The sequence below is a fragment of the Mustela putorius genome, unplaced genomic scaffold (assembly GCF_011764305.1).
Source record: "Mustela putorius furo isolate JIRA1106 unplaced genomic scaffold, ASM1176430v1.1 tig00000785_pilon_pilon_pilon, whole genome shotgun sequence".
Classification (NCBI taxonomy): Eukaryota; Metazoa; Chordata; class Mammalia; order Carnivora; family Mustelidae; genus Mustela; species Mustela putorius.
Genome location: NW_025421480.1, coordinates 4,148,888 through 4,162,485, shown reverse-complemented (window position 1 = coordinate 4,162,485; position 13,598 = coordinate 4,148,888). Strand labels below are relative to the sequence as shown.

The following is a 13,598-nucleotide window of genomic DNA, read 5'->3' as shown; positions in this document are numbered from 1 at the left end:
GAATGTTTTAATCTAAGAAAAAGCACAAACTTCCTGAAAAAACGAAATAGCTCTTTTACAATGAAAACAGTCCTTTAAAATGAAGAAAACAAATTACTTTGTTTTCCATTACCCACACAGGGTGTCACAAGTTAATTATATCTTTCTCATCCTTTTCCCTTTATCTGGAACATCATGTAAATTAACTGACAAAGGTAAGTTACCTAATGTAATAGTTATAATTCAGATCTTACTTCTAGTCATTTCCATCTGTTTATTGCTGTCAGAATAATAAATTTCGTGGAGCTAACGGAACTGATGGCTGAAACAAACGGTTTCTAAAATCTGTTCGTTTTCTATTCCAAAAGCCAGTTTCACCGTACAATATGTATTTTACCAAAGGAACTTAGTTAAAAAAATTCTAAGAAAAATTTGAAGTTAGCCACAATTTACAAATAAGGATCTCTGAGTATCAGAAGTCAATTTTATAACTCCCGCTTTCATTGTTCTTGAAATAGAGATACAAAGGAATTGGCTATTTATTAGACAAATCCAGAACCCCGACATTCCCTCCTTGTGAGCCGAGACAGACACTGAGGGAAAATAAAAACAACATATTTGGTCTGGTGATATTTTTCCACAATTGAAGAGAACTGCTTTTGTTAATTAAAAATAAAATAAAAGCAGAAGCTGAAATAAACACATACAGTGTGTATGCAGCCAACCTTGACAAGATTCTGCTGAAACCCATCTTGTAATACAATAGGATATTTTGGCTTGTCCAGTGAAATCATCTGAAGACAAGAGTATGTTCGTCCGATCTGTATGTGGGTTTTGGGTATGGTTCAAGAATCATCTGCTCAGGGGCGCCTGGGTGGCTCAGTGTGTTAAGCCACTGCCTTCGGCTCGGGTCATGATCTCAGGGTCCTGGGATCGAGTCCCGAATCGGGCTCTCTGCTCAGCAGGGAGCCTGCTTCCTCCTCTCTCTCTCTCTCTCTGCCTGCCTCTCTGTCTACTATGATCTCTCTCTGTCAAATAAATAAATAAAATCTTTAAAAAAAAAAAAAAAAGAATCATCTGCTCAGTTGTCTTACTTTCTGGGAGAACGGAAGAGTTCAAACTCTTTATTTAAAAGCTATACATTTGTGTTCATGTGAAATAGGAACACAGTCCCACTTCTGAGATTAATAGCAAAAATGTGTGAGTAAATAGACAAAATTAGCATATAAAAATGTCATGCTTACAAATGGAACATGAAAAAAAGTCTGATTTGCTTTAAAAAATATACTAACCTAAATATTCTCTTGAATATTTTTATTATGTAAGGAAATCATAAAATGACCCCAAACCCCCATAATATTCCACTATAGAAAAAAACTCTAGTTAGTACCTAGATAAAAGTTCACTTATCCATTTTATTTATATATTTTTATTATATGTTGTTAGCCAACATATAATACATTGTTAGTTTTTGACAGTGTTTGATGATTCATTAGTTGCTTATAAAACTGATGAATTCGTGTATAACTCCTTTCCAAGCATTCTGAGTTTGTGTAGTTTACAAAATGTTTTCATGAACATACTTCTCTAGTAAACATCTCTTACTAGCCCCACCTGAGGGAATTTGAGGAAACTGTATACTGCAAAGAACAAGAAAGGTATTCTGTTCCTAGAGCCCTAGAAGACGGAAGGAAGGATGAGGTTACATGCCTTTTACACACAAGGAAGCTGAGGTCCAGGCGCTTTCTGTGGTTTTTCCAACTGTAATTCTAAGGTAGAACTCTCAGGGCCCTGTCCACCACACTGGCTTGCCTTAACAACTGTAGCGAGTGCATGGAATGCTAAATTGCCTCAAAAACTTTGAGAGTCAGGTAAGTTCCATCACAATACGATCCTCAAGACACAACCCAACTCAGCTATCGCAACGACCTGTACATGACTCTCAACTAGTTCTAGAGAAATGAAAGCACATTTGTCACTGATTGTCACTGGGACTCTGGGATAGGGTACAAAGTAAAACTAAAATGTCGTGTGTTGGGGCACCTGAGTGGCTCAGTCAGTTAACTGTCTGCCTCTGGCTCAGGTCATGCTCCCAGGGTCCTGAGATCGAGTCCCGCATCAGGCTCCTTGCTCAGCAGGGGGTCTGCTTCTCCCTCTGCCTGCCATCCCCCCTCCCCGCTTCTGTGCACTTTCTCACAAATAAATAAAATCTTAAAAAAAAAAAAAAAAAGTCTTGTGCTGTGCCAGTATGATTGAGATAAAAATAGAACCTCACAAAGAAATTCCTTTAAGATGCTTTCCATATAGTCATTCATACAACCAAAACGTCCCTGTGCATTTGCGACCTCAAGGTCAGGAAAATGAAAAAGTTCAGGTTTGCTGCTACTTAAACGTGAAGACCAAGCAGAGTCCTTGTGTTTATAGACCATCTTAGCGTCCAGAATGGACTGCAGCTGGCTTGATAATAGGACACACAGAACGTACTAATAGCCTAGAACAAACAGCAAATAAAGGGGGGACAAGACTGAGAAGTTGTCTGCCGGGACACACACTCCCGGTTCGGCTCCCCCCTCCTCTCCTTCAGGGTCTTGCCTCGGCCCCTCACAGGGATCGAACAGAGAGTAGAGGGGTGGCATTTTGTTTTCAATTTTGGGTTTTTTTTGGGGGGGGGTGGATATGGCGGGGAAGGTTAGGTAGAGGGGTTTCTGCACAAAGAAACACTAGCCAAAGACACTATCAAAGCTGAGGCCTTGGGTTCCCAAGAAGTTCTCACTGGTAGAGAGAACATCTGGTGAACTGCTGCTTGGCGGGGAATGGGGTGGTTTACAAAATGGCTGGGCAGGAGACCCCGGACTCTAGACTCTGGGTTAAATCCACAATTCCGGAGCTGCAGGACAGGAGCCAGCCAGCCTGGCTGAGGGAAACCCCTTCAGCACATCAGGAAGAAATGCACCTGCCCGCTCGCATGCACAGTTCTAGAAAAGCAGTGACTTCGGCCCAGACTGCTGTACTTCCAGACTGCAAGGCAAGTGTGGGGTTTTGTTTTCAGCCTAGCTTCTTCAAAGCCGCCCGGGGTCAGAATAGCTATTGTTCGGCGAATGACTGGCCAGAGGTTACACCGAAGCCCCCAGAGCCTGGGAGACTTCTACCATTTGTTCATGGATCTGCACACATCCTGGGGAAAGGCTGCAAGTCAGCCTCACATCCGGGTCCGAAGGACCCCGAGCAGGCGCAGCCTCGTAAACTGGGGCACAGCCTTCCCCGCCCCTGGGGTGGACTGTGATCCCAGGAGGATCCTTCTTGGCTATCTCCTTCCCTGGTTCTTTCTGTTAAACTTCTCACTGCTTGACCATGGAGCTGTGAGTGCCCGCTCAACTGCTTTACATTAAGACCTCCAGTGTTTGAACAAACATGTAGGCACGGCATTTTCCTCTATTCCAAATAAAGTCAGTCCTCTTACATAGAGCTGCAGACCCCTGGGCCCAATGTCTGTGTCTCTACACAAGAGCTAAAGTTAGAGGTGAGACCACTGTCCCACTTGTCCCAAACTGAGGCTTTTGATCTTCAAGCAGGAACTGAGGGGGCAGACTCTAGTCTTTTAGGCTTGCACTTCTGGGTGTATAGAGATCCCGCATCCTAACCATCAGCTAGAGGAGAAAATGTGCGGTCCAATACTCTTGGTCTGTCACCCTAGGGGGAGAGCTTACATCTTGCAAATGGGGGCTCGGTTGAAAGAGCAGTTTCCGTAATATTGAACTAGAAAGAATGGATTGTGGCTCCGATGACACAGACTCCCACTGTTCTTGCCAAGATTAAGTAGGTTGTCTCCAGTGAATGATTCTCCATTCGCTGGATGCCCTTAGAACATTTTGTAGAGATGTTAAGTGATTGTTTTACATCATTTTCTCCAGTTAAATGTTTATTTTATGGGATAAGACTTTGTTTGGTAAGTCAGTCTCCTAAGTTCAAGTATTTTAGTAAAATCCACATGATGAGGGGGTTCTACATAGTTCCATATAACTTATCTAATTATTTTGAAGTGATCTCCACCCGATTTACAATCTAAGTATTGCTTCTTATGTCACAGATAAGGACAGAGATTCAAAAGTCATGGTAAGTCCTTGAAGCCACATTGGAGCAAGTGCAGTTATACAGATGTGATACCAAAATCTATGTTCCATGACCAGGCGAGGCTGCCCATCATCTGATCCAATGGAGCCAGTGAAGAACATGAATGAAACCAATAAATACATGGCCAGAATCTGAAATCTGTCTGTGGTTTCTATGACTACCACCAAACGTTTCTAACCCTAGTTAAGATAATAACGTGCATATAATATAGCAAATAACATCTACAAGCTAAGCATCTGGCAAATACTAGCTAACTTAATTCTCATCTCCAGAGTAGGTACTATTATCCTGGAGTTATGGTACTGGCCCGGAGCTAACACATGAAGAGCAGGATTTGGACTCCAAGATGGCTGCCTTCCTGAAGAGAATCACTACTGATCGTTGACCTGGTCATGTTAACATTGCTACAAACATGGAACAAAGATTTACTTCTTTGAGAAATGTTTCATATGATTCATTATTCTTATTCTTATTTTTTGTGTTTTTAAAGATTTATTTATCCATGTGAGACAGTGAGAGAGAGCACACAAGCAAGCAGGAGGAGGGGCAGAGGGAGAGAATCCTCAAGCTGACTTCCCGCTGAGCATGAAGCCCAACCTTGAGCTCAATCCCATGACCCATAAGATCATGACCTGAACCGAACACAAGAGCTGGACACTTAAAGGGCTGAGGCACCCGGGCACCCCTTTATTTTTATTTTTGAATTTCGGGACTGTTTAATTCTAAAAGATGGCTCTTTCACTAACAGATTAATCCTGAGGCAGTTTCTGTTTCATGGAACGAACTAAAATTTCTGTTTGTCATCATTTAAGGACTTGACGTTCTTTGTTTTATCCCACTACAGCTGACGTACAATGTGTTAGTTTCAGGCGTACAATACAGGGATTCAGCAATTCCACACTCAGGGCTCACTGCGGTAAGTGCGCCATTAATCCCTTCACCGATTTCACCCATCCACTGATGCGCCTCCCTCTGGAAACCAACTGTTTGTTTTCTATAGTTAAGAGTCTGTTTTTTGGCTGGTCTCTCATTTTTGTTTTGTTTCCTAAGTCTACCGATGAGTAAAACCATACGGTGTTTGTCTTTGGCAGATATATTTCACAATGCGTTATACTCTCTAGATATATCCATGTTACAAATGGCAAGATTTCATTCTCTCTCATGGCTGAGTCACCATCCAAGGTCTACGTACCACATCTTTTTACCTATTCCTCTAATGATGGACATGTGGGCTAGTTCCCTAGTGCCTGTCGTAAATACTGCTGCAATCAACACAAGGGTGCATGTATCTTTTCAAATTAGTATTTTCATATTCTTTGGGTAATTACCCACAAGTGGAATTATTGGATCATATGGTAATTACATTTTTATTTTTTGGATGAATTTCCATAGTAGTTGCTCCAGTCAGCATTCCCACCAATGGGGCAGGAGAGTTCCTTTTCTCTGAGTATCCTTACCAACACTTGTTTGTTGTGTTTTTGATTGTGGCCACTGTGATCACTGTAAAGTGACATCTCACTGTAGTTTGAGTTTTGAGTTTTTTCACTCATCATCTCCTTGATGATGAGTGATTTTGTATGTCTTTCCACATGTCTGTTGGCCATCTGGGTGTCTTCTTGGGAGAAATGTATGTTGAGGTCTTCTGTTCATTTTTAATTGGATTATTTTACGTGTGTGTGTGTGTGTGTGAATTATATGAGTTCTTTGCTTTTTTTTTTTTTAAGATTTTATATATTTACTTGAGAGAGACCATGAGGGGAGGGATAGAAGGAGAGGGAGAAGAAGACCCCCTGCTGAGCAGGGAGCCGGATGTGGGATTCAATTCCAGAACACTGGGGTCATTACCTGAATGGAAGGCTTAATCGACTGAGCCACCCAGGCACCTAAAATGAGTTCTTTATATATTTTGATACTAACCCTTTATTGGATAAGTCATTTGCAAATATTTTCTCCCATTCTTAGGTTGTCTTTTAGTTTTGTTGAATCTTTCCTTTGCTGTGCAGAAGCTTTTTATTTTGATGTAGTCTCAACAGTTTATTTTTGCTTTTGATTCCCTCACCTAAGGAGACATATCTAAAAAATGTTGCTATGGCTATTATCAAAAAAATTACTGCCTGTGCTCTCTTCTAGGATTTTTATGTTTTTAGGTCTCACATTGAGGTTCATGATCCATTTTGAGCTTATTTTTGTGTACAGTGTAAGAAAGTGCTCCAGCTCCATTCTTTTCCATGTGGCCTTCCAGTTCTCCAAATACCCATTTGCTGAAGCGATTGCCTTTTTCCTGTTACATAATCTTGACTCCTTTGTCAAAGATTAAATAGCCACATAGTTATGGGTTTATTTCTGGGCTCTCTTTTCTGTTCCACTGATCTTTGTGTTTATTTTTGTGCCAGTACCATCTGTTTTGATTACTACAGCTTTGTAATATAGCTTGAAATCTGGGATTGTGATACCTCTGGTTTTATTTTTTTTTCAAGACTGCTTTGGCTATTCAAGGTCTTTGGGCATTCCATACAAATTTTAGGATTATACGTTCTCATTCTATGAAAAATTCTGTTGGTACTTTGATAGGCATTGCATTAAATCTGCAGATTTCTCTGGGTGGTATAGATATTTGAACAACATTTGTTTTTCCAACCCATGAGCATGGGATATCTTTACATTTATTTTTGTTGTCTTCAATTTCTTTTAACAATGTCTCATAGTTTTCAGAGTACAGGATTTCATCTCTTTAGTTGAGTTTATTCATAGGTATTTTACTACTCTGGGTGCGATTGTAAATGGGATTATTTTCTTAATTTCTCTTTCTGATGCTTCGTTTAGTGTACAGAAGTGAAATGGTGGGACATCTGGGTGGTTTGGCCTAAGCATCTGCCTTCTGCTCAGGTCATGATCCCAGGGTGCTGGGATCCAGTCCCGCATCGGGCTTCCTGCTCAGCGGGGAGCTTGCTTCTGCCTCTGCCATGCTCCCTCTGCTTGTGCACTCTCTCTCTCTCTCTCTCTCTGAGATAAATAAAATCTTTATAAAAAATAAGAAATAAAATGGATTTCTAGCCCTTGATTTTGTGTCCTGCAGCTTGACTGAATTCTTTTATCAACTTTAATATTAGACCCCAGTGGTGGAGTCCTCTAGGTTTTCTACATACAGTATCACGTCACTGCAAATAGTGAAAGCTTTATTCCTTCCCTACTGATTTAGATCCCTTTTATTAATTTTCCTTGACTGACCCCTGTGGCTAGAACCGCCAGCACTATCTTGAATGAAAGTGGTAAGGGTGGACATCCTTGTCCTGTTCTTGTTCTCAGTTTTCCACCATTGAGTATGATTCTTGCTCTGGGTTTTTCATTAATGACCTTCATTATTTTGAGATATTTTCCCTCTAAATCTACTTTGTGGAGGGTTTTTTCATGATTGGATGTTGTACTTTGTCAAATGTTCCTTATGAGTCTGTTGAAAAGATCATTCGCTTTTTTTTTTAACTTTCTCTCTTTGATATGGTGTAACATGTTGACTGATTTGTGAATACTGAACCACCCCTGCACCCCAGCAATAAATCCCACTTGACTGTGAATGATTTTTACACATATTATTAGATTCCATTTCCTGAAATTTTGTTCAGAATTTTTGCATCTATGTTCATTGGAGATATTGGCCTGTAGTTCTTTTTTTCTGTAATGTCTTTATCTGATTTTGGTATCAGAGTAAGGCTGGCCTCATAGAGTGAATTTGGAAGCTTTTCTTCCTCTTCCTCAATTTTTGGAATAGTTTGAGAAGAATAGGTATTAACTGTTGTTTAAATGTTCAATAGAATTCACCTGTGAAGTCATCTGGGCCTGGACTTTTGTTTGTTGGGAGTCAATTGATTACTGATTCAATTTTGTGGCCAGTATTCAGTCTGTCCAAATTTTCTATTTCTTCCTGGTTCAGTTTTGACAGGTTATACATGTTTCTTGGAGTTTACCCTTTCTTCAAGGTTGTCCAATTTGCTGGCATATGATTTTTCATAATATTCTCTTACAATCTTTTGTATTTCTATGGTGACAGTTGCTCTTTCTCTCTTTCATTTCTGATTTTTTTTGTTTTGAATCTTCTCCCTCTCTCCTTCCTCTTTTGTTGATGAGTCTAACTAAAGGCTTATAAATTTTGTTTACCTTTTCAAAGACAGCTGCTGATTTCACTGAACTGTTCTATTGTGTTGTTTTATTTTTACTTTCTAGGTAATTTATTTCTAATTTTTATTATTTCCCTCCTTCTGCTGGTTTGGAGTTTTGTTTGTGCTTTTTTATGTAGCTCCTTTAGGTGTAAGGTTAGGTTGTTTATTCGAGATTTCTCTTGCTTCTTAAGTTAGGCCTGTCTTGCTCTAAAATCCCTCTTAGAAGGGCTTTTGCTACAAGCTAAAGATTTTGTATTGTTGTTTTCTTTTTTATTTATTTTTTTGTTTTGTTTTGTTTTGGTTTTGTTTTCTTTTGTTGGTCCCTTAAGTTTGAGTTCATTTTAAACGTTTTATTTGTCAGAAAGCGCACAAGCAGGGGGAGTGGCAGGCAGAGGGAGAAGCAGATGCCCTGCTGAGCAAGGAGCATGATATGGGGCTTGATCCCAGAACCCTGGGATCATGACCTGAGTGGAAGGTAGACACTTAACTGAATGGAGCCACCCAGGCGTCCCTGTACTGTTGTGTTTTCACGTACTTTTTAATTTCTTCTTTTATTTCCTGGCTGATCCACTCATTGTTTAGTAGAACACTGTTTAACCTCCATGTATCTGTGGTTTTTCCAGAATTTTTCTTGTGGTTGGTTTCTACTTTCATAGCATTGTGGTCAAGAAATATGCATGGTATGACTCCGACGTTCTGAATTTGTCGAGACTTGTTTTGTGGCCTAATATGTGATCTATTCTGGAGAATGTTCCATGGGCACTTGAAAAGAATATGTATTCTGCTGTTTTAGGATGTCCCTGGACACAGCTCTTCATTCCAGTGACTTGGAATTAATAGAATCTTTCTTTTCTAAATTGTATTTATCAATAAAGCCTTTGGAAACTGGAAAAAAAAAAAAAGAATATATCCGAATATATCTGTTAGACCCTTATGGTCCATGGTGTCATTCAAAGCTATTACTGTCTCCTCATTGGTTTTCTGCTTGAATGAACTGTCCATTGCTGTGAGCAGGTGTACAGTCCCCTACTACTGTTGTATTAAGATCAATCACTTCCTTTATGCTTGCTATGGGCTGCTTTCCTTATTTGGGTGCTCCCATGGTGGGTGCATACTTACCACTGTTATATTTTCTTGTTGGGTTTTCCCTTCATTATTACATTGTATCCTTTCCTCCTTGCCTGTTAACAGTCTTTGTTTTAAAGCTTATTTTGTCCGGTAGAAGTATTGCTCCCCTGGCCTTCTTTTCACTTGCACTTTCATGAGAAATGCGTTTCTATCCTTTCACTTTCAACCTGCACGTGTCTTTAGGTCTGAAGTCGGTCTCTTGTAGGCAGCACAGAGACGGGTCCTGCTGTGTTATCCATTCTGTCACCCTATGGCTTTTGACCAGAGCATTGACATTCATCCATTCACTAGGCCATTTACATTCAGAGTAATTACTACGGATAGATACGTACTTTTTGTCCTTTTATTATGCGTTTAATGGTTTTGTAGTTCTTCTCTGCTCTCCTCTTGCTTTCTTCTCTCATGATTTGCTGGATTTCTTTAGTGATATACTTGGATTCCTCTCTACTTATTTCTTGCACATCTATTACTGGTTTTTCATTTGTGGTTACCATTAGGTTTGTATATAACATCTTCTGCATTTAGCAATCTATATTAACTTGTTGGTCCCTTAAGTTTGAGTTCATTCTTTACTATTCTCCCCGTCACATTTTAGGTATATGGTGTCATACTTTACATCCTCTTATTTTGTTAATACCTTGATCGACTTTTACAGATATACTTATTTTAACTGCTTTTGTCTTTTCTACATTTCTTACTCCTTTCTATGGTCTTTCCTTTCCACTCAACATTTCCTATAGGGCTGGTTTAGTGGTATGAATTACTTTAACTTTTTTTATTTGGGGGAGGGTCTCGGAAGCGCTTCATCTTTCTTTCTATTCTGAATAATAGCCTTGCTGGTTAGAGTATTCATGGCTGAACAATTTTTTCTTTGACTATATCACGCCACTCCTTTCTGGCCTGCAAAGTTTCTGCCAAAGCCCAAAACCCCTCAATGCCTTATGGGGTTTCCCTTGTATACAACAGTTTTCTTTTCATTTGCTGCTTTAAAAATTCTCTTCACTACTTTTTGCCATTTTATTTACTGTTTCTTGTTGTGGACCTCCTCGGGCTGACTTTGTGGGAGGGAATCTCTGTGCATCCTGGGTCTGGATTTCTGTGTCCTTCCCCAGATTCAGGACGTTTTCAGCTATCATTTCTTCCAATAGATTTTATGCCCCTTTTTCTCTCTCTTCTCCTTCTGGGATCCCTATAATGAGAATGTTATCATACTTGGTGTCGCTAAGGTCCCTTAGTCTGTTTTCATTTTTTATTATTTCTTTTCTCTCTCCTCGTCAGCTTGTTTTCCATTACTGATTTTCCATCATTGATCTGTTCCACTTCCTCTGCCCTAGTCTTTATTCCTTCTAGTGTCTTTTTAATTTCATTTACTGGGTTCTTCATCTCTGATCTGTTCTGTTTTTATGTTTCCCATCTCTTTGCTAAGAGACTCACTGAGGTCCTCCACTCTTTTTCCAAGTCCAGTGACTATCTTTATGATCATTACTTTAAATTTTCTATCAGGTGTATCACTTGTCTCTGTTTTGTATAGCTCTTTTGCTGTGATTTTGTCCTGGTCTATCATTTGGGACTTATTCCTCTGCCTCCTCATTTTGTCTAACTCTATGCCTGTTTCTATGCACTAGAAAAGTCAGCTACATCTTCTGCTCTTGACAATAGAGGCCTTATAAAGAAGAGGTCTTGCAGCGTCCCGCAGCATAATTTCCTCTGCTCACCAGAACCTGATGCTTCAGGGGCGTCTCCTACGTGTGTTGCATGCATCGTTCTGTTGTGGCTGGGCCGCTTTTGTTTTCAGTCCAGCTTTCTGCGATGGTTCTCTTTGCTTGTTGTGGGCAGGGTTTGGTCCCTGTGGTGTTAGTGGGTCGGACTAGGGCCACGTTGGGCTTAAGTTCAGTCTTACCAAGTGTCGGTCAGATTTGCAGTAGCACTGACCTTCAGGACACAGTGAAGGTGGGGAGCGTGGTGTCAGCAAGGTCTACCTACACGAAAGGGGACCTGCAGCTCCTGCGGACTGAAGCAGGGCGGTTTGGAGGGGGTGTATCCACAGAAGCATGCATGGGCAGGATGCTCAGTGTTAGCAAGGATTGCTTGAGGACCTGGAGCTGAGGCCGTCTGGAGGGAGAACGTGAACAGAATGCATGGGCTGGGCATGCTCTTATCAGGTTGGGTAGCGAGCGTTGTGGAATGCTGGCTCCCAGAGGTACCATGTGTCTAGGCTGTGGGGTGGGAGAACAAAATGGTGCTCACCAGGTCCTTTGTTCCTGAAGAAATCTCCCACATGTGCTCCTTCCAACACATGCTCTGATATTAGTAAACAAATCTCTCTCCCATATATCACAGGTGTTTTTCAAACTGCTGTTTCTATGCTTTATCTCAATAGGGCTACTTGTTTTGCTGTCTCCTTATGAGTGGGGACTCAGTCTCTCAGTTTGCCCTACTGGACCAGGTCTTTCAGGACCCTGTTGACTTTAAACGTTCCAGGTTTTAAGCCCTGCTGATTTTAAGACTTCTTGAAATTTGGCCCCTCTGGTTTTCAAAGCCAAATCTTAAGGGGATTCATCATTCCCATGTAGGATCTTTGGTGTGATAGTCTGTTTCTCTCCCCTTTTCATGCCCCTGCCAGTGGTATCCCTCCCTCCTGTGGATGGTCCCCATGGGTCCCAAGGGTGCTTCCACAGCTCCCAACTGTGCTTCCACACTTCCTACTCTCTTCAGTGTGGCCTCTCCTCTACATTTAGCTCTAGAGAGTCTGTCCTGCCAGTCTTTGCATCAATTTCTGTGTTATTTACACTGATGTGGCTGTTACCTAGTTGTTTCCATGGGCTTAGTGTACTTCTACTCTGCCACCATCTTCCCCAGACAGCTGTTGGTCTTTGCCCATTTTTGCTTTTCATTGAAACTGAACAATTCTCTTAACCAATTTATCTAGGACAATATGACATATTAGATAAACTGCAATTAAAAACACGATACCTATTCACAGAATATGTAGGATCTCGCCTAATTAAGTAATGGTAAAGAACTCCCTTAATCAGAATTCTCCTTCAAGAGTAATTAGATTTCTTTAGAGAGTGTGATGGTTAACTTGATGTGTCAGCTTGGCTAGGTCTGGTTACTAGTTTTGGGTCAAACATCAATCTATATGTTGTGAAAATATTTTTGAGATGTGAGTCACATTTAAATCAGTAGACTTTGAGGAAAGCACATTACCCTCCAAAAAGACTGCGGCTACCCTAGCAGGACGGAATTCTGGAATTCTGTCTTCAGAATGCTCTTGAACTCAAGATTGTAACATTAACTCCTTTCAGGACTTTCCAGCCTGCTATTGGCCAATTCCCTAATCTCACTCAGTCTCTCTCTGTGCGCACACACGCACACACACAAACACACACCTACATCCTTTTGGTTCTGTTTTCTGGAGCACACTGACCACTACAGAGAGAAAGAAGGAAAGGAGAAAACTGAGGCAGAGAAACCAAGAGATTTGTGAGATAATTCTCTAAGTTCACTCATTCATGATTGCAAATCTCCATTCTGAAAGTACAAGTTTATGCAAGGGAAGCTACTTAAACTCAATAGTTCCAAGAACCAAACTCTTCACCCTTCTTTCTTGAAAGGTTCCTGCTATACTCCCTTCTCTGCTATTTCCACAGTCCAAAATGTCATCCAAGAGAGAAGGTACTAAAGTATTCACAATAATTTTGTACTTAACAGATTGATAATCATCCAGAGTCCTTAAAATAAAATTCAGAAACTCAATATTAAACTATTATTTTCTTTTCTTTTATGCTTGAAAATAAAAACTGAGCTAATAATTGGTTCCTTGAGATAAAATGTACTAATAAGTAATTTATAAACTTATCTGAGAATACATTTTTGTATTAAAGGAAAGCAACTTCTCACCATTTATGAGTCTCTGTCAGTGAGTTTTCTTCTGCCTCTTGATCAATTTTAGCTGAAAAAAAGAGAAATGAGATATATGATAGTTATTCTATCTTAAGCAAAATATGATCCAAATAATATGAAATATATTTTTATTCATAATTAATTCTAATGCATCCCAGAAAGAGTTTATTTTAAATCTATAAGCAAATATGATTAAATAGATTATATTTAATTTTCATTAAGTTAATAATAGGTACCAACACACATAAGATATAAATAAGCACAAATTTAAAATTCTAAGTAATACCTTTTTTCTAAGTA

At 40.0% G+C, this 13,598-nt stretch overlaps 1 protein-coding gene across 1 annotated transcript in view; it reads right to left on the bottom strand.

Moving 5' to 3' along the window:
• The window catches only part of FMN2 (formin 2), a 372,598-nt gene that overhangs the window by 63,750 nt on the left and 295,250 nt on the right, over window positions 1-13,598 (bottom strand). The window contains 1 exon segment of the mRNA XM_045084643.1: window positions 13,296-13,347. Within this exon segment, the coding sequence (XP_044940578.1) occupies window positions 13,296-13,347 (52 nt within the window).